We start from the raw sequence: 24,715 nt of genomic DNA, 5'->3' as shown, positions 1-24,715 counted from the left end.
TGCTAGCCCCTCATTATTATTTTTTTATAAGATTTCTTTTTAATTAATTTATTTAACTTTATTTCTTCTTATTATCATTTTTCAATTTGACCAGAGAGAGAGACAGATGGAAAGTGAAAAAGCAAGTCATCAGGTCTGGGACTCAAACTCTGGTCGGCCATGTGGGAGTCAGGGGCTTCCAACTACCATGCCACCTGTTGGCTTCCGTACCTATCCATTATTTTATTTCATTTTATTTTTTAAAGAATTATTTTTATTTAACTTTTTTCTTTATTTTAATTTTACCAGAGAGGAACAAGGTGGAGAGAGAGAGAGAGAAAGCGAGAAAGCAAGCCACCAGATCCAGGACTCGAACTGCAGTCAGCCATGTGAGAATCCAGTGCCTTTAACCACCACGTCACCTGCCAGCCCCCTGTCTCATTATTTTAAACACTGAGTTGAAGGTCTAGAAGGACTAGTCTAGTAGTAGGTACCCTCAGGCGCTATGAATGGGGAGCTATTAGAAGGGGGATTTTGGCTTATCTGCTTTGTGTCCATTTTTTACAGTGAGGATGTTTTTTTTTTTGGAGAGGTTTTTGCTACAGGGTGCATGCGCTCGCTTGCCAGAAAGACAGAGAGAGACAGAGAGACAGAAAGCAAAAAATCACCCCCCAGGGGATGACCACGCCGCAATCCCTTCTCCTTTCACCTCTCGGGATCCTGGGCACGCATGCACATGTGCCCAGCATGAGTTTTATGCCACCAGGTCCAGGACTCAAACCGCAGTCGACTACATGGGAGTCCAGTGACATAGCCATTAACGCTAACTGCTGGTCCCCAGTGAGGATGTAGTTTTGTATATTGATTTTTTTAAGTATATTTATTTCTTTCATGAGTGAGAGACAAAAAGACAGAGACCCCAACAGGGTCCTCAGCCAGCCCTGGATTATGGGTGTATGTGTGTTAGGTGTGCCCAGCAAGTTCTCCAGATGCGAACCCAGAATCTTCCCACGTGGATCAGCTTTGCAGTGTCACATCACTGTCCAGCCCTGTATATTGATTTTTTTAAAAAATATTGTGTTATTTCAAAGAATTTTTAAAAGGAAAAAATCTGGCACCAGCAGATGGCTTAGTGGTTACGTCACTGGACTACCACGTGGGTGATCGAGTCCTAGACCCAGAGGCTTGAACTTATGCGGGTGTGTCTGTGCATGCCCAAGATCCTGGGAGAAGAATGGAGGAGAAGGGGTTGCAGTGTGGTCCTCTCCCCTGGGGGGGTGATTTCTCACTTTCCCTCACTGTCTCTGTCTGTCTCTTTGGCAAAGGCACATGCCCTAAGGCAAAAATGGCTAAAAAAGGAAAAGATCTGGAAGACTGTGTTTCCTATCTCCCCTCTCCAGAAAAAAGTGGAGAAAAAGTGCAAGGCAGAGTCTTCTCTGTGTTCTTACTACTGACAGTCTGCTGTGTATCTCTAGGCCTTTCCCTTCCATACGTGTACTAACACCCACGCACACAAGCGCACACATCTTTTTCTTTTTAAGTACAGGGTCTCACTGTGCGGTGATTCTGCCACAGCTCTGAGTCATTGAGTGTACAGGTGAGTGCCAGAACACCAGGCCTTGAGGTTGGACTGAGAATCAAATCTGGGCTTCCCATGTGGTCCCTTGCTACTATGGCTGGGCCCCTGCAATTTAAAAATTTTTTTTTACATTTTGCCATAGAGTGTGTGCATTCATTGGAAAGAGACAGAGAAAGTTGAGAAAGCATCCCCAGGCAGAATGGCCATGCCACAAATGCTTCTCCAACTCCTCTCGGGATTTTGGGCACACACCCGCTGGGCCTAGCATGTTTTTTAAGCTGTTGAATCCAGGACTCAACCACGTGAGATCCAGCACCTTTAACCACCACGCCACCTGCTGGCTCAGCCCCAGTCCTTTTAATGGCTTTACACGATCTCATTTGTTCACATGTGGCACCTAGGACCCCTCAGTGCCTTTGGAGAGCCCTGACTCACGTCTCTTCACTTCCTACAGGCCTGTGTATTCAAAGGAGACAGAGGGAGAGAGAAAGGGAAGCGAGAAAGCATGTTCCAGTGGCGATAGCCATGACCTTGTCCTCCATTCTCTTAGGATTTTGGGCGTGCGCGCGCGCACACACACACACACACACACACACACACACACAGCAGCCAGTGTGTTTTCTTAGCTGCAGTGTCTGGGACTCAAACTGCGCAGCTGGCCATGGGGGGAAGCCGCCTTGCCCCTTGCCTAGTCCCATGGCCCATTTTTATAAATGAAAAAATGGAATTCCAAGGAGAGAAAGGGGCTCATAAACCCAGGATCATAAACTCAGTGTTGTAAGGTGCCCAGAGTCAATTCCCTCTGGGGCCACCACCCCTCCCACTCAGCTTGTGATAGGTGGACCCAGCCCTGTGAGCCTGACCCACTTATCCTGCTCTTCTGGAGCACATCCTGGGGCCCACATCCTGGTTCTGGTGCTGCCTCCTGACTCTCTTGGAAGGACTTGTTTTGCAACCTCACTCTCATTCCCGTTTTCCTTCTTGGTTTTGAAAGTTCCCAGGGCAGCTCCCCTCCAATACTGGCTCCCTGCCCTTGGCACCCAGCATCTGAAATATCAGCCTCTGCCTTCCTGCTTCATTTGCATTTCAAAAGGTCTCTCCAGGAGGATCGTGCTTTGAGATATACTTAAGGGCCCATCTGGAGCGCCTCTCCCTGGCTCTGGGGAAGGTAGTCTGCTCTCTAGAATCACCTGGGAAGCTATAAATACCAATGCCTGAGACCTACCCCAGACTAATTCTGTTAATAGTAGAATCTTTGGGGGTGGCACCCAGGGCACCAGTATTTTTTTAAAGTTCCGCTAGGCAATTCTGATGTGTGCTCAGATTGAGAACTCAAAGTTGTATGAGCTCTACCCTCGTCCTCATCTGTCACATTTCCTAGCTCTTCTGCAAGCTGGTTCCAGGTCAGCTATAGACTGGCTGTGGGACCTTGGGCAAGTCTCTGCCTCTTGGTCTGAGTTTCAGTAAAACTGGGCATGGATTACATCACTTTCAGGGATAGGGTATAAGAGGTGAGGAGTGAGTATGCATCCAGATAACCTGGAGCATTTTCAGAAATAAACCTGCCTGGGCTAGCCCTATGACCTAGTAGTTAAGGGAGCCAGATCCCACATGGCCAACCTCAAGGTTCAAATGCCGCTGGGTCAAGAGTGCGTACCTAAAATCCTGAAAGGAGACTGGAGAAGGAATTTTGGTGTGTGACCATCCTCCCGTGGGGTGAAAAAAAGAAATAAATATATATATATATATATATATATATATATATATATAGCAGCCCCACTTGAATAGGTAAAGGCCGTCTAAATGAGTCACCCTTCTAGAGAGGAAATATCCAGTAGAATTGGATGACTATTTTTAGTTTTGCTCTAGGGCACATGCTTTGGTGAGAAAGAGAGAGAAGGTAAGAAATCACCCCCCAGGGCAGATGGCCACGCCATAGTTCCTCCTCCTCCATCCTCCATTGTCCTGTGGGGATCTTGGGCATGCATGCACATGCATCTGGTGTGATTATCGAGTGTGCAGTCAGTCATGTGGAATCCAGTGGCTTAACCTCCACGCCCTCCTGGCCCTTGAATGACTTTTTAAAACAGTGAGAAACTTCAGCGATGATCACTGTAACATTCCTCACAATCCCCCCCCAACCCCCCATAGAGCTTGTGCCATTTTGCATTCTTGCCAACAAATGTGTGAGCATTCTTGTTTCTCCCTAACTTCGCCAGTAGAATATGTTGTCAGATACTTGGATTTTTGCCAGTCTGATAACTGAGAAATGATATCTCAGGGTGAGCTTAAGTTGCCTTTCTGGATCATGATTGGGGTTGATCATCTCCATATGGTGTAGATTCATTTGCCTTTTTGTCCCTGTGAACTGCTTTTGGTATCCCTGGCCCATTTTCCTATAGGTTTGTTGACCTTTTTATTCTCTGCAAAGCTCTTTACATATTTAGGATATCAGCCCTTCATTGATGTTCTACGCTGTAAACTTTTTTTTTCTCAGTTTGTCATTTATATTAGCATTTTCATTATTGTTTTTAAATTTTTTGCCAGAGGGTTCATGAACTTGTTGGAGAGAAACAGAGAGAGAGAGAGGAGAGAGAGAGAGAGAGAGAGAAAGTGAGAAAGCCCCTCTACCCAACTGGGGATGGTCACACCACAATCTCTTCTCTCCATTTCTCTCTCCTTTAAGGATTTTGGGCATGCATGCACATGTGCCTGGTGCGTTTCTCAAGCCACTGCACTTGGGACTCTTGAACTATGCAGTTGGCTATGTGGAATCCAGCCTCCTTAACTGCCCTGCCACTGGCTAACCTTATTTTAATTTTTCTTGGGGTTTTTAATCTTTTTTTTTCTCCTTTCTTATTATATAAAAATTGCTTGTGTAATCAAATGCATGAATTTCCCCCCTACTGCTTCTGGATTTTGAGTCATTATTTGTCAGTGGTCTTTCATGATTATTTCTAAGCCTTTATGTAATTGTGATATGTCACCCCCATATTCTCTTTTTTTATTAGTATTAAAGTTCCCATTGGCTGTCAGGTCCACACGGACAGGATTCCCTCTGAAATGGAGATTTACATGCTGAGGCTGTGGAAGAGTGCCCTTGGAGTGGGGTAGAAGTGGAAGTTGAGTGGTACCATTAGTCTCAGCGATCCCATGGGAAGCTGTGGGGTTAGGGCCTTTAGAGTTGAGGAAGGGGGCAGGGCCAGTCTTCCAACCAAGGAGGGAAAGTGACCTGGGTTAAGGTGGTCTCCCTCAGCCAATGGCCATATCTGAGAGAGGTATTCAGCTTCAAGGCTTAGTTGGGGAAATGAGGGTCTCAGTTCTGAAGGAGCCTATGAACAAACACCAAATGTTCCCCTAGGTACCTGTCCGTCTTGTTCATTGCTGTGTTTGCCACACCTAACTGCTTGTACATGCCAGGTGCTCGGAAGAGAAAAGTGAACAAAAATCCACATTTCCAAAGCTTAGCCTGCACTAGCTGGGTCTCAGTGTAGGTGTAGGAGAGAGAAGAGCAGCCCTGGGCAGAGGGCAGAGGGACCTTCTCCTTGGCCTGTCCCCATCTGCAGCCACAGGATGGTCTCCAGGGCCTCTCCTCAGTTCAGGGGTCTGGGCTGACCAAGGCCTAGTGTGGCTGGGCTGGGCCGGGGTGGGGATTGGAGTCCTCAGTGTCACCCTAGACCCTGTGACTGTTTTTCAGGTGTGCGTCACTCTGTAGCTTTCAGGTCTGATGTTCTTACCTCTCTCTAGCATTCCTTGAAGAAAAGAGGAACCCGCTCTTTGGGGAAGACGGACAAGAAACCTTCGGTGCAGGTACGTACCCAGGCAGCCCCCACAGGCAGGTTTTGTCTAAAGGACTGAGCCTAACTCCAGCTGGCCTCGGGGGTCCCAGCCTTCCAGCTCCTTCCTTGTCCACCCGTGTTCATGTTCTTAGCTTCACTGCCCACTTCCCTCCCCAGAACCACTTCCTGAGCCCATCGTTCTTGGTGCTCAGATTCCCCGAGGAATAGCAAGCAGACTTACCAGACAGCACAGCCACCAGGTCTAAAGGTTTGGAGTCAGAGACCTGGGTTCGAATCTTGGCTCCTCCACTTGAGTGCCATGTGATTGGGGCAGGTCACTTCAACTTTCTGGCCTCCTTTTCTTCATCTGTTCATGTCTTAGGAGCTTGTCCTCAGAGTTAGGGAAAGTCCTGGATGCTGCAGGCCAGGCATAGAACACTGTTAGCTTCTAGTGGTCTAGCACATTTCATATATTATCTCATATAATTCTATCCATTGCTCTGTGAGGTAGAGCATGTTACTACCCTGTTTTACAGAGGGGGAAACCACAGTAGTTATGGTGTCACAGCAACAGCAGTTACCCAGTCAGAATGTCACCTGCTTCCACATTCCTGATCTCCCTGTGGCCCTCCCTCCCTGCTCCAATATCAGCATCCCCTGGGGACCCCCCCAACTCTTCGAGGCTACGTCTGGCCCATTTCTGTGTTCTCAGCACATAGTGCTCTCCCAAATGCTATGGCTGGTAGCTAGCTTCTTAGCACTAACCTTCCTGGGTCCTGTTTGTCCCTGCACTATCGGGCCCCAGGAGGACAGTGCAGACCTGAAGTGCCAGCTACACTTTGCAAAGGAGGAGTCCGCCCTCATGTGCAAGAAGCTCACCAAGCTGGCCAAGGAGAACGACAGCATGAAGGAGGAGCTGCTCAAGTACCGCTCGCTCTACGGCGACCTGGACGGCGCCCTGTCCGCCGAGGAGCTGGCAGACGCACCCCACTCGCGGGAGACGGAGCTGAAGGTGCATTTGAAGCTGGTGGAGGAGGAAGCCAACCTGCTGAGCCGCCGCATCGTGGAGCTGGAGGTGGAGAACCGAGGCCTGCGGGCCGAGATGGACGACATGAAGGACCACAGTGGCGGCTGTGGGGGACCCGAGGCCCGGTTGGCCTTCTCTGCACTGGGCGGCAGCGAGTGCGGGGAGAGCTTGGCGGAGCTGCGGCGGCACCTACAGTTCGTGGAGGAGGAGGCGGAGCTGCTGCGTCGCTCCTCCGCCGAGCTGGAGGACCAGAACAAGCTGCTGCTGAGCGAGCTGGCCAAGTACCGTGCAGAGCACGAGCTGGACGTGACGCTGTCGGAGGACAGCTGCTCCGTGCTCAGCGAGCCCTCGCAGGAGGAACTGGCAGCCGCCAAGCTGCAGATCGGCGAGCTCAGCGGCAAGGTCAAGAAGCTGCAGTATGAGAACCGTGTGCTGCTCTCCAACCTCCAGCGCTGTGACCTCGCTTCCTGCCAGAGCACTCGGCCAATGCTGGAGACCGACGCCGAGGCCGGGGACTCTGCCCAGTGTGTGCCCGCACCCCTGGGCGAGGCGCACGAGCCCCACGCGGCGCGGCTGTGCAGGGCCCGGGACGCCGAGGCTCTGCCAGGGCTGAGGGAGCAGGCAGTCCTGGTCAGTAAGGCCATCGACGTCCTGGTGGCCGATGCCAACGGGTTCTCAGCGGGTCTGCGGCTGTGTCTAGACAATGAGTGTGCCGACTTCCGGCTACACGAGGCTCCCGACAACAGCGAGGGCCCCAGGGACACCAAGCTTATCCATGCCATCCTGGTGAGGCTGAGCATGCTCCAGCAGGAGCTCAACATCTTCGCCCGGAAGGCCGACACGGTCCTGGGAAGCTCCGCCAAGGAGCAGCCAGAGCCCTTTTCTCAGGGGCCCTCCAAGGAGATTCTTCTGGCCAAAGACCTCGGCTCAGACTTCCAGGTAGGATACCCCAGTCACAGGCCCCAGGTCTTTTTGTTGTTATTTGCTAGAGTTCCTGGGCTGGCTGGAGAGAGACTGAGAAACAGAGAAAGAGGGAAAGTGAGAAGGCATCCTCCATGGGGGATAGTCATGCCAAATCCTTTCTCCTCCATTTTTCTTTCTGGACTTCAGGTATTTGTGCACAGACCCTGGCGTATTTCTCGAGATCCTGGGTCTGGACTAGAATTGTGCAGTTGTGGGATCCAGCCACCAACACCACTGCCACTGGATAGCCCCAATTAAAAAAAAATAATCATTTACTTTTATTTATCATCATTATTATTTTTAAATTTGCTACAGGGCACATGTGCTCATGTGCGAGAGACAGAGGGAAAGTGAGAAACCCAACCCCAAGATCTGGGACTCAAACCACAGTTGGCCATGTGGGAGTCCAAGGCCTTAACCACCACGCCACCTGTTGGCTCTTCAATTTTTTGTTAAAGACAGGCTCTCACCATGTGGCAATCCTCCTGTCTCCACCTCACTGCTGATGGTGGACTCCAGGCGCCTACAACTCACTAGCACATTCTTAGACTCTCACTGTGTTGCCCTGGCCAAGTGGAAGCAGGAAATTCTGCCTCAGCCTCCCAAGTTGCTGCCCTGCCTTTAGGTTGAACTGGAAATTCAACCTGGCCACCCCTGTGGTCCCAGTGCAGCTTCCTAGCTGTGTGCCATTGCAGCTGGGCCCTAATGAACGTTTCCTGAACCATAACTTAGACAGAGAAGGGCCAAAGCACATGTGTACAGCTTCACAATTTCCCTGAGGCGAGCACATCCTCGTGACCTGCACCCCAGGAGTGCCTCCTCGTGCCCTTTGTAGTCACCATCCCTGCTCCCAAGGAGAGCCCCTCTCTTGATTTAGTTCTGTCTGGTTTTGTTTTTTTAAAGAATTGCTTTATTTATGTTTATTTATTTATTTATTTAAATTTGTCCAGAGAGGGACAGAGAGAGAGCGAGTGCGGGTGAGAGAGAAAGTGAGAAAGCAAGGCACCAGCTCCAGGACTCGCACTGTGGTCAGCCATGTGGGAGTCCAGTGTCCTTCACCGCCCTTCACCTAGTGCTGTCTGTTTTGAGCTTCATATAAATTGGGTCATAGAAGAGCACAAGCTCACTCCAGCCTGGCTTCTTTCACTCAGCTTGATGTTGGTGTGGCATCTAGTTTGTTTATTCTATTATTATTGTTTTGCTTGTTTATTCTTATTGCTGGAGAATCTCAGTGAGTGAATTCCCACAATTACGTGCTCATTTACTACTGGTAGATACTCCGCTCAATTTCAAAGCCCTATCTTTCTGCCAGATTGCCCTTTCTTTCTTTTTTCTTTTTTTAAGAGAGATTTTTGCTATAGGGCACAGAGAAACAGAAGGACAGAAAGCGAGAAATCACCTCCCGGGGGAGATGGCCATGCCGCATCCCTTCTCTTCCAATCTCCTCTCAGGATTTTGGACACGTACACACATATGGCCTGAGTGCGTTTCAAGCCTCTGCGTCCAGGATTCAAACCACAGTCAGCCCTGGGGGAGTCCAGCAATGTAACCATTATGCCATCTGCTGGTCCCTGCCCTTTCTTTATTTTCATTCTTTATTTTTAGATTTTTGCCATAGGGCATATATACTCACCAGGGAGAGACAGAGAGGGAAAGTGAGAAATTACACACACACACACACATCCCATCCCCCAGGAGAGAGGACCACACTGCAGTCCTTTCTCCTCCATGCTTCTCTTGGGATTTGGGGCACATGCACATACATGCCCAATGTGTTTCTTTCTTTTTTTTGGGAGAGGTTTTTGCTATAGGGCACATGCGCTCACCAGACAGACAGAGAGAAACATAGAAAGGGAGAAATCACCCCCCAGGGATGGTCACGCCGCAATCCCTTCTCCTCCATTCTCCTCTCGGGATCTTGGACACACACACACACACACACACACACACACACACACGTGCCCGGCGTGAGTTCCAAGCCACTGGGTCCGGGACGCGAACTGCGGTCGACTACGTGGGAGTCCAGCGACATAGCCATTACGCTAATTGCTGGTTCCCCCCAATGTGTTTTTTAAGCAGCCAAGTCTGAGACTCAAACCCACAGTCGGCCATGTTGGAATCCAGCACCTTAACCCCCTGCTTCCCCTTTCTTATTTTCTTTTCTATAATTTTGTATTTTAAAGCAAGTATTAAGATATTTTAAAAATCGGAGCAGCAGATGGCATAATGGTTATGTAAATGGACTCCCACGTAGTCGACCATAGTCTGAGTCCCAAGCAAAGCACATGTGTACAGCTTCACAATTTCCCTGAGGCGAGCACATCCTCGTGACCTGCACCCCAGGAGTGCCTCCTCGTGCCCTTTGTAGTCACCATCCCTGCTCCCAAGGAGAGCCCCTCTCTTGATTTAGTTCTGTCTGGTTTTGTTTTTTTAAAGAATTGCTTTATTTATGTTTATTTATTTATTTATTTAAATTTGTCCAGAGAGGGACAGAGAGAGAGCGAGTGCGGGTGAGAGAGAAAGTGAGAAAGCAAGGCACCAGCTCCAGGACTCGCACTGTGGTCAGCCATGTGGGAGTCCAGTGTCCTTCACCGCCCTTCACCTAGTGCTGTCTGTTTTGAGCTTCATATAAATTGGGTCATAGAAGAGCACAAGCTCACTCCAGCCTGGCTTCTTTCACTCAGCTTGATGTTGGTGTGGCATCTAGTTTGTTTATTCTATTATTATTGTTTTGCTTGTTTATTCTTATTGCTGGAGAATCTCAGTGAGTGAATTCCCACAATTACGTGCTCATTTACTACTGGTAGATACTCCGCTCAATTTCAAAGCCCTATCTTTCTGCCAGATTGCCCTTTCTTTCTTTTTTCTTTTTTTAAGAGAGATTTTTGCTATAGGGCACAGAGAAACAGAAGGACAGAAAGCGAGAAATCACCTCCCGGGGGAGATGGCCATGCCGCATCCCTTCTCTTCCAATCTCCTCTCAGGATTTTGGACACGTACACACATATGGCCTGAGTGCGTTTCAAGCCTCTGCGTCCAGGATTCAAACCACAGTCAGCCCTGGGGGAGTCCAGCAATGTAACCATTATGCCATCTGCTGGTCCCTGCCCTTTCTTTATTTTCTTTCTTTATTTTTAGATTTTTGCCATAGGGCATATATACTCACCAGGGAGAGACAGAGAGGGAAAGTGAGAAATTACACACACACACACACATCCCATCCCCCAGGAGAGAGGACCACACTGCAGTCCTTTCTCCTCCATGCTTCTCTTGGGATTTGGGGCACATGCACATACATGCCCAATGTGTTTCTTTCTTTTTTTTGGGAGAGGTTTTTGCTATAGGGCACATGCGCTCACCAGACAGACAGAGAGAAACATAGAAAGGGAGAAATCACCCCCCAGGGATGGTCACGCCGCAATCCCTTCTCCTCCATTCTCCTCTCGGGATCTTGGACACACACACACACACACACACACACACACACACACGTGCCCGGCGTGAGTTCCAAGCCACTGGGTCCGGGACGCGAACTGCGGTCGACTACGTGGGAGTCCAGCGACATAGCCATTACGCTAATTGCTGGTTCCCCCCAATGTGTTTTTTAAGCAGCCAAGTCTGAGACTCAAACCCACAGTCGGCCATGTTGGAATCCAGCACCTTAACCCCCTGCTTCCCCTTTCTTATTTTCTTTTCTATAATTTTGTATTTTAAAGCAAGTATTAAGATATTTTAAAAATCGGAGCAGCAGATGGCATAATGGTTATGTAAATGGACTCCCACGTAGTCGACCATAGTCTGAGTCCCAAGCCCAGAGACTTAAAACTCATGCTGGGCATGTGTGCGTGTATGCCCAAGATTTCAAGAGGAGAATAGAGGAGAAGGGATTGCAGTATGGCCATCCCCCCTAGGGGGAGGGGGGTGATTTCTTGCTTTCTATCTCTCTGGTGAATGCACATGCCCTATAGCAAAAATCTCTCTTAAAAAAAAAAAAAGAAAAGGTTTTTTAAAAATCTTTATGAACTAGCTGATGGCATGGTGGTTAAGGCAGCTGAATCCCACGTGGCTAAATGAATATGTGGTTTGAGTCCCAGATCTGGTGGCTCGAAAAGATGGGTGGGTGTGTATCCAGCCCAAAATCCTTAAAGGAGAAATGGACCGTGATGTGGCTATTTCCCATGGGGTGACTTTCACTCACTCTGTCTCTCCACTGAGTACACACGCCGTCTAGCAAGTTACTGAAAAAAAAAAAGTATGCAGGTTCTAAAAGGCAAGAAACTGGGCTTTCTAAAAGTAATGTACTAACAGCCTCGAGATGTATAAAATACAACAATATCAAGGGCACTCATCCAAAATAATAATAACTTAAAAAATTAAAAATAATAATTACAAAAGTAATACATAAACATTCAAAACATTTCAGAAATGTCCAAGATAAAAAGATGAAAACCCCCTCCACCTGCTTCCTGCTCCCTTCTGGTATCACTATGAACAGTCTGCCCACTGTGGTAGCCACCGCATATGGCTCCTTAAATTTAAATGAATAAGCATGCAGATAATTGAGCATTCGGTCCCTCGGTCACCGTAGCCACGTTGCGAGTGTTCATTAGTCGTGTTGCGTATGTCTAATGACAGACTGAGGCTATTTCATCATCGCAGCAGGCCCTTCTGAACCTTCTCTACATGTACACGCAGATGTTTGTATTTTCACCCAAACTGGTTTCTGTCACACCTACTATTACCACACAACTTCTTTTCAAGAGAGAGAAGGACCGAGAGAGGGAAAGAAAGAGATCGTAATTTTGGCAGGTTCTCGCATGTGACGGTCCTCCTGTCCCCAGCCCCCAGTGAGGTAGGATTACAGGTGTGTGCCACTGCATCCCGCCTATTTAGCTTGGTCTGGGAATCGAACCTGGGCCTCCCATGTGACCCCAGCCTTGCACAGAGGTGCCCGACTGCGTTTGCCTCTGAGATTGGGGCACATCTTCTCATGTATCAATTTGTTCATTAGTTTATGATGCCTTGTTTGTTGTTTGTACACTTCTTGTGCTCAGTGCTGGAGGTGCCATGGTGAGCAAAACGGATATGGTTGGTTCCTGCTCACATGGCCCTTGGCATCTAACGGAGGCGTTTATCAAAATACCATGCCAGCGAGCCTGAAATTACACATGGGGAGGGATCTGAAGGAAAGGTGTGTGGTTTTATGAACAGGAACTTGAGCTAGACCCAGGGTCAGGGAAGGCCTCTGATGTGACCCGAGGTCAGTGGGATGGATTACCATGGGAAGAGTATTCTAAGCAGAGGGAACAGCCTGTGGTAATGCACAGTTCAGATCAGAGGCAGAAGGCGCTTGTTATGTCCACGGAACTGAGAGAGAAGGGGTTAGGCTGGACTGCACAGAGCATTGGAGACGTTTGATGCTCATCCTCAGAGCAAAAAGCAGTGATACTTCTGTGTCTGTATAGAGACTTAGCTCTGTATTGTTTTTTCCTTCCAAATTGGCCAGAGGTCACATGTGCTTGTTTAAGGGGAAGAGGGGAGGAGAAAGGGGGAGGGTCACACCACAATCCCTTCTACTCCATTCTCCTTTCCGGATTGTGGACACACATGCAAACGTACCTAGCATGTTTTTCAAGCTGCACACTTGGCAGTTTGAGTCCTAGACTTGGGATCTAGTCACCTTAATACCACGCCACTGGCTGGCCCTGCTCTTATTTTTTTAATGAGCACACCGTGGAGCTGTGTCGTAATTTCTTTCATTTCTCATGGCCTGTTGCTCTAGCTTGATGTTGCCTTTTAAGCAAAGGCTGTCCCATGTAGCTCTCCCTCTTTGTTCTCCTTGGAGTAGGAGCTGGGGCCACACGTGTGGTAGGACAGTTGGGGCTGTTTCAGAGAGTTTGCGTACAAAGCCAGTATTTGCGTTCACCCTTTGCCTACTGATTCATCCTTCCCACAGACATTCATTAAGTGGTGACAGAGCCCCTACCCAGAGCTGGGTCTGAGCTGCCCAGTGAATCTGCTTGGGTTTAGCCCTCAGGGGACGGTCAGTGTGGAGCCCAGAGGCCAGGGAGGGGTGCTCTTCCTGGTATCTTTTGGGCCCCTCTCCATGTTTATCTTTGGTCTCTTTTTCCTGTGCCGCTGGGTGTAGCCATCTGACTTCAGGGACCTGCCAGAATGGGAGCCCAGGATCCGAGAGGCCTTCCGCACTGGTGACATGGACTCCAAGCCTGACCCCAGCCGGAGCTTCAGGCCTTACCGGGCTGACGACAATGATTCCTACGCCTCTGAGGTGGGTCTAGGCCAGATCGAGCAGGGAACTGGGTAGGAAGAGAGTAGCAGGGCATCCCCAAAGCATGGAGATTCTCCATGGGGAATCTTAATTGGTAATGATACAGGTTTTTAAGCATTCTATTTGGTTCCAAGCTTTCCAGCGGCCATGGCAAAAATGGAAATAAGAATATTTGGGCCATTCTCATAGTCTAATCAAAGGAAGCTTATAAGCTCTCTGAAGAAATTATTTCAATTTTAAAAAACAATTTTGCCAGAGAACACATTTGCTCACCAGAGAGAAGAGGGAGAAAGCATCCTCCTAATGGGTGTAGGCATGCTGTAATCCCTTCTCCATTTCTACTATTGAGAGTTAGGGCACATATGCCCATGCACCCAGCATGTTTTTCAAGCTACCAGGGCCAGGATTCAAACCATGATCAGCTATGTGGTATCTGTCTCCTAGTGCACAGCACTTAGCCCTGTACTATGGGGCCCACCCCTTATTTTTTTCTTAAGATCTTATTGTATACTCATTCTAAATAACACAGAGTCTCTAAGTAGCACTGCATGCAGGTATAAAGAAGAAAGCCATCACATAGCTAAACATTGTTTACACTTTGTGGGTATATGTGTCTGTGTCCATGTCTCTCTCATGTTTTTCCATTATGTGTCTGTGTCCATGTCCCTCATATGTTTTTCTATTAAGGTATTTTTGTTTGTATTGTTTTTGAAATGTGAGGATACTTCAAACGGTTCATGGAAAAAATGGAATTAAAGTATGAATTCATTTTGGGGCAAAAAGAGCTGAAATTCATGCATTTCTTTCATAACATGCATTTCCCTTGAACTGTTTGAAGACCCCTCATATGCGAAGGCCTATTAAGAACTTTTTTTTTTTTTTTTTTGCTACAGGGTGCACGCACTTATCAGAGAGAGGCAGAGAAAAAGAGAAAAATAGACAGGGGGAAAGTGAGAGAGCACCCTCCATGGTGGATGACCACGCCACAATCCCTTCTCCTCCATTTCTCCCTTTGGGATTTTGAGCACACATGCGCATGTGCCGGTGTGTTATACAAGCCACTGGGTCCAGGACTACAACCAGACAGTCAGCCATGTAGGATCAAGGCACCTTAATTAACCACCATGCTACCAGCTGACCCAGCCATTAAACACATTTTTTTAAAAAGTTTATTTACTGGGACCAGCAGGTGGCATAGGGTTGAGGTGCTAGACTCACATATGGCAGGTTGGTTCAAATCTCAGACCCAGCAGCTTGAAACTCATGCCAGGTGTGTGTGTATGCATGCCCAAATCTGGAGAGGAGAATGGAGGAGAAAGCGTTGTGGCATGGCCATCTCCCCAGGGGATGATTTCTCATTTTCTGTCTCTCTCTCTCTCTGGTGAGTGCACGTGCCCTATAGCAAGAATCTTTTTTTAAAAAAGTCTTATTTATTTATTTATTTATTTTTCTTTTTTTTTGGGGGGAGGGATTTTTGCTATAGGGGGCATGCACTTGCCAGACAGACAGAAGAGAGACAGAGAGACAGAAAGCAAGAAATCACCCCCCAGGGGGGATTATTTATTTATTTATTTTTCTTTTTTTTTGGGGGGAGGGATTTTTGCTATAGGGGGCATGCACTTGCCAGACAGACAGAAGAGAGACAGAGAGACAGAAAGCAAGAAATCACCCCCCAGGGGGGATTATTTATTTATTTATTCCATGAGAGAAAGAGAAGGAGAGAAGAAAAGAGAGAGGGGGACAGGCTTTCCCAGCAGGGTCTTCATGCTGTGATCTATCCTCAGTCTCAACTGTTCCAGGTCATAGGGCTACACATGTGTACCTGACATGCTCAGTGAAGTCCCAGGATGTGAACCCTGGACCTTTCCCATGTAGGTCTGGTTGTGTGACCACACTGTTTTATTACCTGTCCTGCCACATTAAACTCATTTTTAATCTCCATCATTTATTATGTAAGTTGTTTATTTTTCTTTCTTTTCTTGAAGAGAGATTTTTGCTATAGGGCGTATGCACTTGTTGGAGAGACAGAGACGGAGAGGTAGACAGAAAGCAAGAAATCACCCCCCATAGCGGTGGCCATGCACAATCCCTTCTCCATTCTCCTCTTGGGATCTTGGGCACACATACACCCGGCATGAGTTTTAAGTTGCCTGGTCCAGAACAGTTGACTATGTGGGAGTCCAATGATGTAACTTTATGCCATCTGCTGGTCCCTATGTGAGTTGTTTCTAAAATTTTGCAATTATAAACAAGAAGAGAATGGACATTGTTGTCAATCAAACTTAGTTTTGACAGTACAATATATCCTCAGGTCAATTTCAAAGAGAGAAACGATCAAGTTAGAATGAGAACGACTGTATTTGACATACACTGTTTTCTCTCATTGTCGTGACATTCCACCGACGTAGGGGCAGGGCAGCCATCGTGCCTGATTTGTACTTGGTCACCTTGGTCTGACTTACTTTTGCTGTCCTATCGCTCTCATCCTCTGATCACAGATTCTATGCTCTCCCCACTCCCTTGGTATCTGTGTCCCGTCCCCACTCCAGATCAAGGAGCTGCAGCTGGTGCTGGCTGAGGCCCATGACAGCCTTCGGGGCTTGCAAGAGCAGCTGTCTCAGGAGCGACAGCTACGGAAGGAGGAGGCCGACAACTTCAACCAGAAGATGGTCCAGGTATGTGGTGCCCAGCGCCTCCCCTGCACACCTTCTCCACCAGCCCTCTTGATCTGGAGGACAAGGCCTTGGGGGCCCATGGATCCTCACAAGGCAAGAATGTCCTGGGAAACCCGAGTCCTCCAGCCCCCATGCCCTGCTGGGGTCTGAGTGTACTTGTGATTGTGCATTCTCTCTGCTGGGCTGCAGACCTGCACCTGCCATTGGCTGCCTGTGCGACCCTGAGCCAGTCATGGTTCTTTTCAGGACCTCAGTTTCCCATCTATGGAATGGTGCTTCTTTCAGGACCAGATGGTAATCAAAATAATAGACCTATAATAGCATTTATTAAGCTACTACTGTCTGCCATGCTGTGCAGTACACTTTTTACACATGATGTGCTTGAATCCTTACGGCCTGCCCTACGAGGTGTCCCCATTTACAGATGGGAGAACCAATGCGCAGTGATTTGAAGAGCTCCGCCCTGGGTTGCACAACCAGAGAGAAGGGGGGTTGGGATTCCAGGCCAGGTCTCTGGCTCTCTTAGCCATGACACTGCATTGTTCCTTGGGAATTATTGCATATTCGTCAGCCTTCCTCAATCCCAGCACGCCCTTTGTTCTCCACGTGGGTCATCCCTGCCTGCCACCATAGGAGGATGGCTCCTGCCCTAGCAGAATCCTTATTAAATGGGAGAGTTCATGTGGAACATCTGACACCCAGTAGGTGCTCAGTGTATAATGCAGGTTTTTAAATTTAAAGTAATTTTTATTATTGTTATTATTTTTTTCGGATTTTTGCCATAGGGCACATGCACTTGCCAGAGAAACAGAAAGAAGCGGAAAGTAAGAAATCACCCCCTGGGGGGCTGGCCACACTGCAATCCTTTCTCTTCCATTTTCCTCTTCAAATTTTGGGCATGCATGCACATGCCGGGTCTGGGACTCGAACTGGTCGGCTGCACATGCGTCTAGCACCTCAACTATTGCACCACCTGCTGACCCCTATTATTAATGTTTGACAGTCAAATCAAGGATATTACCATAATGTGGGTTTTTGTAGTCAGAGCTAAGAGAAAATCCTAGCTCCATAACTGATTTGTCACCATGGCTGCTGCAGCTGTGTGAATTTCTCCTCCCTGGAGTAGCAGAGGGCAGTGCTGATCTGAATAGGATGAACTGCTAGCAGTGGAATCCTTGGCAGGGATCACCCACAGGCACCTCCCAGATGTCCCTCTGCCCTTGCCAGGGCCTGAAGTGGGGTGGGTCAGGCCAGAACACTGAACTGGAGTTGCTCAAGCTCTTGTCCCGCTGCAGCTGAAGGAGGACCAGCAGAGGGCGCTCCTGAGGCGGGAGTTTGAGCTGCAGAGTCTGAGCCTCCAGAGGAGGCTGGAGCAGAAGTTCTGGAGCCAGGAGAAGAACATGCTGGTGCAGGAGTCTCAGCAGTTCAAGCACAACTTCCTGCTGCTCTTCATGAAGCTCAGGTGGTTCCTCAAGCGCTGGCGCCAGGGCAAGGTTTTGCCCAGCGAGGGGGATGACTTCCTTGAGGTATGATTGGACTCGAGACCAGACTTTGGGGCAGAGGGACAGGGAAGATGGGGATGCCCAGCTGATGCTTGTGTGTGGGCCCTTGACTTGCGGGCTTCCTTTCCTGCACTCATTTGCTCATTCAGCACCTGTCAGTTGAGAACCAGCCCTTTACTAGGCCGTGGGTAGATGTTGGGGATACCGAGGCTGGTCCCAGCCTCATCAGGACAAAGTCTCTTTAGAGGCCGGCAGGTCCTTACCACCAAGGCTTCAGCAGACAACAGCATCTAGATAAACTTAGTAATCTAGTTTTGCTGTAACTCATATGCATATCTAGAGGAGAGGTCTATAAAAAGTTCCTGAAAAATACATAGTACAAAAATATTATGCATAGATTTTAAAATGTTTTTGCACCAAAATAAACGTATGCTACTTAAAAAATGTATTTATTTCTTCCAGGAGTAAAAGAGACAGGTACCTCCAATCAGGTTCCCACAGTGAGATCCACCCCAGTTTCATGGGTGACATACTCATGCCCAGGGTGTTCGGGGAGGTCTCCGGATATGAACCCAGAACCTTCCCATGTGGGTCAGCCTTGCAGAGCGGCACACTTTATCTCTGTGCCACCATCCAGTAGCTCCCCTTTCCTGGGTTTTTGTCCTGAGCAAGGAGAAATTGTCTTCAATGACAGGAAAAGCAGGTTTGGAATGAAGAGCAGAAGTTTGGTTTTGGATCTAACATTCACAAAGCCCAAGTGAATTAAACAGATCTGTCTGTCTTGCTCATTGAGGTCTCCCTGGCTCCTAACACAGAGCCTGGCACATGGTAGATGCTCAGTAAATACTTAAATGAATGAATGCTGAACCAACACCTCAGTCAGAAGGTGGTGTCCCTCTTCTTCATTTCCAGCCTGAACCAACTCCCTGATGGCCCTGAACTTCTGTCCAGAATCCTTCAGCAACAAATCTTCCCCTCCAGGAAGACTCCCTCCGTCACCCTTTGGTTCCCTTGGCCATCATCATGGGGGTGACTGTGGCCCTTTTACTCCAACCACAGTGCCTATCTTGACCCCGCCCAACAACATAGTTCTTCTTCTTAAAATGTGTTTCATTCCCGGTAGAGAGGGCATGGGCACGCATCAGAGAGAGGGAGAAAGAGAAGTAGCCTCGACAGTCTCATCACGCCACAGTTCCCTTCCTTCCCACCCCTAAGATCCTCAGGATGTTGGCACCATAAACCCCCATCCCTCCTTCTGCCTGGCTGCACGGTCCCCTCCCTCTGAAGGCTGGAGCCCAGGTGTGACCCATTCCCACCCTCTGTTGAATGTGATTTCAAACCAGGTAAACAGCATGAAGGAGCTGTACCTGCTGATGGAAGAAGAGGAGATCAACGCCCAGCATCCTGATAACAAGGCCTGCACGGGGGACAGCTGGACCCAGAACACGGTGAGTCCTCTCTGGCCCATTTGTTCCTTTGTTAGTTCAGGGGTCACTTCTGCTGCCTTCTCTGACCCCAACCTCGTGGGCACTGGAGCTGTAGAGAGTCCCTGGCCCCCAGATGCTCTGTGCTCTGGGGTATGTAAGTCTTTCCTGGGCAGTGACAGAGGGCCAGAGGATGGAATGAGGGGGACACAGGCACGGGAGCATTGAATTCTTTTTGGAGTATAGCAAACAGTATCCCAGAGAATGGGTCATTGGTGGTGGGTTTTGAAGGATGAAAAGGAGCTTGCCTAATAGAGATTGGGGAAGGTCTCTGGACCCAGAGAATTGTGTAGAGGCATGGCACGGTATTCTAGCATTGGCTATGGCTTGGGGGTACTCTGTGGGGTAAGTCAGGACATCTGGTTAGGGTCATACTAGGAGAGGTTTTGTAGTCTGGGGTCAGAAAACCCTCAGTCAAGCCAGAGGTCAGAGAACGCAGTGGGATCAGGCTCCCAGGCTCACACACAATGCGGAATGAGGTCTCGGGCTAGGAGAGACGATTTAGCACTATGTTGGGCACAGGAGGGGATTAGACTCCACATCTGGCCTGAGAGGCAGATCCTGAGCGAGGATGACCCGTAGCCTAGGCGCTGCAGAGCCTCGAAGAAGCCAGGTTAGTCAGCTCAGGTTAGGCTGGGTGAGCAGCACTGGCACTGCAGGACTTTTTGTTGATGTGAGGCTAGAATTCATGTCATCCTAGCAGGTAGCCAGAGCTGCCAGTCATCCCCATCTAATGGGTGAGATGACCTGCCAAGGGTCTGGGAGTTGCCTGCAGCCAGGTGGAGCTCAAGCCAGGCGCACAGGTGAGTTCTCTGGGCCCCAAGAGCTCCTGACCAGGCCTGCCCCTTCTGCAGCCCAATGAGTACATCAAGACGCTGGCCGACATGAAGGTGACGCTGAAGGAGCTGTGCTGGCTGCTCCGGGATGAACGCCGTGGTCTGACTGAGCTTCAGCAACAGTTTGCCAAAGCCAAGGCCACCTGGGAGACCGAGCGGGCAGAGCTCAAGGGCCATGCCACCCAGGTGAGCCTCCACCCGTCAGAGACACCTCCCCCTCATTTGCAGCTCTCAGCTCTGATGTCCACACAGCCGTGCTCCTAGAAGCCTAGGAATTCCCTCAGTTTAACTCGTAGCCCAGAGAGGCCAAGAGACTTGCCTAGAATCACACAGCAAGGGTATCAGAAACAGTGGGCATCGGGAGTCACTGGGTCAGGGATGGAAGATGTGGTGTTGGCAGAGGGGCACGGGAGCGTCACACCATGGTTCTTTTTTTCACTATAGGGCGCATGCGCTCGCCAGACAGACAGAGAGAGACATAGAGACAGAAAGCGAGAAATCACCCCCCAGGGGGGATGGTCACGCTGCAATGCCTTCTCCTCCATTCTCCTCTCGGGATCTTGGGCACGCACGCACACGCACCCGGCGTGAGTTTTAAGCCACCAGGTCCAGGATGCGAACCGCGGTCGACTACGTGGGAGTCCAGCGACATAGCCATTACGCTAACTGCTGGTTCCCAACACCATGGTTCTTCACACCCTGCCTGGACTCCTGCTACCCACTCTTCATTTGTTCCTTCCTCTCCTCATGAGGATCCTCCTCATTAACCACTGCTGCCTGGCTCTGCTTGGCTTCTTCTCCTAAAACTGGGAACCTCGCCTTCAACAAACCAGTGTGACCTGAGGAGCCTTAACCAGCAGCCCTGGGGGTTTGGTGTCCACTGTGTGCCTGGGACAAATTGCTGCCCTACTGGTCTAAAGAGTGGGAGAGAGGGACCAGCAGTTAGCGTAATGGCTATGTCGCTGGACTCCCACGTAGTCGACCGTGGTTCACGTCCCGGACCTGGTGGCTTAAAACTCACGCCAGGCATGTGTGCGTGCGTGCCCAAGATCCCGAGAGGAGAATGGAAGAGAAGGGATTGCAGCGTGGCCATTCCCCCTGGGGGGTGATTTCTTGCTTTCTGTCTCTCTCTCTCTCTGTCTGGCAAGCGCACGCACCTCTCCCAAAAATAAATAAATAAATAACTGAAGCGTGGGAGAATGCTCCTTGATCTAGCCTGCCCTGCTGCAGGCTTCCTTCCTGGGCATCCCCAGCCCCTGGGAGGCGGGTCTGATGCTCTTCACTGCACGGATGATAAAGCAGGCACAGAGCAGTGCAGTTTCCCTCCCAATCTCGCCCAGCACGTAAGTGGCAGACTTGACTCTTGCTTCCCAAACCTGGCCCCACCCAGCCCTGCTTGGCTCCCCAGGCCATGCTCATGGACCCCTGGCTTCTCCCTAGAGCCACGCCTCCCCTCCCTGTCTGTGGATGTCACAGCTCCTGTTCATCTGCACCTTGCAGGGTCCTCTGCTCCCACTACGTACCCAAATACAGCCATTGCAGGGGCTTCTCCCCTGGAAACCTGGCTGACCCTGTGAGGGTCAACTCCCCAGACCACAGCCTGGTCCTGTGGGGGTAGTGACAGTGTGGAGGCTGCGTATTTTCCTCCTGCCACCCTGAGGTCCGGGCTGAGTGCACCATCATGCTGAGTGTTTCTGGCACATGTACATGCGTGTGTGCGCACATGTCCCTGTGCAGGCCCTGTGTGGACAAGATGGGGTCCCATCTCTCTAGGAGGGGGGAATAAAACATGTTCCCCATTAACCCAAACCCATACTGTTGGTGACATATGAGAAACAGTAACTAGGACCCTCTGCCCTGTCATAGCTATGTGCCCTTTGGCCCTCCCCCTCCTCTGTAAAAGATGGAGAATGGTCCTTACCTTGCAGAGTTTTCGTGAAGAACTAAGATAATGTCTGAGAAGCTGGGACAGAGCTCAGCTTGTAGAAAGAGCACCTCAAGCTTTTGCTGTGAGGAAGGGGTTCGTTCTGAGTAAGGAGGTCAGTGAAGCCTTCCCAGGTGGGGTGAGCCAAGGAGACCCCACCTCCCCCGCCCCCTCCTGGTACCAGCCGCCCAGTCTGCTTCTTCCTGCAGATGGAGCTGAAGGCTGGGAAGGGAGCCGGGGAGCGAGCAGGGCCCGACTGGAAGGCAGCCCTGCAGCGGGAGCGTGAGGAGCAGCAGCACCTCCTGGCCGAGTCCTACAGCGCTGTCATGGAGCTGACGCGGCAGCTGCAGATCAGTGAGCGCAACTGGAGCCAGGAGAAGCTGCAGCTGGTGGAGCGGCTGCAGGGCGAGAAGCAGCAGGTGGAACAGCAGGTGAAGGAGCTGCAGAACCGCCTCAGTCAGGTGAGGCTGCCTGGCCCACCCTCGTGCCTCCCACGAGGGCAGGTCTCTGTAGGAAAAGTCCAGAGGTAGCTCCTCTTTCAGGTACAGCTGGATCCAGGTGCTTAGCAAAAGCGGTAGGAACTAGACCTTTCTGCCTCAGACCCGCTTTCCTCTGTGTCAGCTTTACCCTTCAACGAGCGATACCCCAATATGGCCGCTCCTAGTTTCATGCTCACGTCTTACAGCTTAGCGGTTGTAATGGAGACCGTTCTTCCACAAGGCTCTGACCAAATCCCAGGAACCAAGAGGAACCAAGAGTGATTTCCATGGGAAAATTAAGAGTCCTCTGACCAAAAGAGAGGAGAAAGGAAAAGCATCATTAATCACACACTTTTGGAAAAAGAAACAGTAATAAAGGCAACAACCCAGATCACACTAGGCCAGCCCCACTACAGCACATACTGCACCCAGCTGCCACTTACCAACGGCTACGCTCTTTTTATTATAATCACACAAATCAGGGTTCTATGCTACCAGGGATGGGATTTGAACCACATGGTTGGGCATGCGGGATCAGCTTTCTCAACTACCAGACCTCAGGGTCAGCTCAGTATCCTCCCCCGCTTTTTTTTTTTTTTTTTTAATTTTGCCAGGGAGAGTATGTGCTCACTGGTGGGGAGCGGGGGAAGAAGTAACCCCCCCAACAGGGCATGGTAATGCCACTGTCCCTTCTCCATTTCTCCATCCTGTTGGGATTTTGGATACATGATACACACATGCTCAGTGGGTGTGTTTTTCAAGCCCCTGGGGTCAGGATTTGAACTATGGCTGGCCATGTAGGATCCAGCTCCCTTAACCACTAGGCCATGGGCTGGCCCAGGACTTCATCTTTACATAAGACCTCAGTATTATACAAGTATATTCCAATTCCTTCCCTTTATTGCTGTTTAAATTTATATTTGGGGTTTTAAACAATTTGTTATAGAGCATGTGCGCTTGCCAGAGAGAGAGAGAGAGGAAGCACTCCCTGAGGGGATGGCCACACTGCAATTCCTTCTCCTTTATTTTCTTGGGATTTGGGACATGCGTACACATGTGCCTGGCATATTTCTTGAGCCACCAGCTGTAAGACCCGAACTGTGCCATTGACCATGTGGGATCCAGCTACCTTAACCACCTGCTGGCCTAGTGTGATTTTGGTTATTGCCTTTATTATTGGTTCTCTTTTTTCAAAAGTGTCTTTTGCCCATGAGAGAAAGAGAAGCATACAGACACACACTACAGGGTCCTCGTGCCACAATCCACCCCCCCAACTTCAGCTGGCCTGATCGTAGGCAGGCACTCAAGCTGGGCATGCTCAGGGAGACCCCAGGAGATGAACCCAGGACCTTTTCCATGTGTATTCCATTACGTTCCTGCTGTGCCACTGCCTGCCCTACCCTTTCTCTTAGGTTAGCTTACTAAGGAGCAAATGCTGAGACATGCATCCGAGTGCAAGGAGGTTGAAGAACCTGTCCTGGTTTGCCTGGGACTAAAGGAAGTTCCTGGACTTTCTCTTTTAAAATTGGAACAGCCTCAGGCAAAACCTTTCCATTTTTTTAGAATGGAGAGTTTTCTGGGACATAAGACTTTCGGTGCTAACATTGGGAAAGTCCTGGGCACACCAAGATGAGCTGGTTACCCCGAGTGTGAGCGATCTGGGAAGGGGTGGAGGAAACCAGGGCAGGGAAGGGGAAGAAGCAAGCTAGGCCATGCTTTCAGGCGAAGTCTGGCCTCAGCAAGATGCTGTGACATGCCCTGGAGTGTAAGCAGTGGACACCTGTCCCTGGTCGACCTAAGGCAAGGAGTCAGACGCCTTCTGGACCAGCCTTTTGGCCCCCCTGCCTTGGGCCATCATTGGCAGTGGTTGGCTTCCAGCTAAACCTCTAGAGACGGTTGTAACAACAGACGGCACAGATGGGAGGTAGGTCACCAGGCCGTGGCACCCATCACACTGCCATCTCTTTCATTGCCACTCATCCAGCTGCCTGGCTTTGGGCAAGTTCCTTCCCTTCTCTTGGTCTCGATCCTCTCATCTGTGAAATGGAAGTGAGCACAGGAACCCCTACCCCATTTGCTTGCCGTGAGGATGAAATGAGTGATGTGTTCGAGCACATGGGCTCCACCCCATGCCACCTGGATGCAGTGGTGTTCGCAGAGGGGAGGAAAGCAGGAGGCACGTCCAGGCTTCTCTGGAAA

The 24,715-nt window shown here is 49.7% G+C and overlaps 1 protein-coding gene across 1 annotated transcript in view; it reads left to right on the top strand.

Annotated features, from left to right (window-relative positions):
• The window catches only part of MTCL2 (microtubule crosslinking factor 2), a 79,799-nt gene that overhangs the window by 36,823 nt on the left and 18,261 nt on the right, over positions 1 to 24,715 (top strand). The window contains 8 exon segments of the mRNA XM_006144161.2: positions 5,306 to 5,368; positions 6,143 to 7,303; positions 13,476 to 13,616; positions 16,166 to 16,291; positions 17,587 to 17,817; positions 19,137 to 19,241; positions 20,132 to 20,299; positions 22,247 to 22,498. Coding sequence (XP_006144223.1) covers positions 5,306 to 5,368; positions 6,143 to 7,303; positions 13,476 to 13,616; positions 16,166 to 16,291; positions 17,587 to 17,817; positions 19,137 to 19,241; positions 20,132 to 20,299; positions 22,247 to 22,498 — 2,247 coding nt within the window.

Source organism: Tupaia chinensis, unplaced genomic scaffold, assembly GCF_000334495.1.
Source record: "Tupaia chinensis unplaced genomic scaffold, TupChi_1.0 Scaffold000115_1, whole genome shotgun sequence".
Lineage (NCBI taxonomy): Eukaryota > Metazoa > Chordata > Mammalia > Scandentia > Tupaiidae > Tupaia > Tupaia belangeri.
Note: the sequence above shows the minus strand (reverse complement) of the source record. Positions and strands in the feature narration are given on the sequence as shown.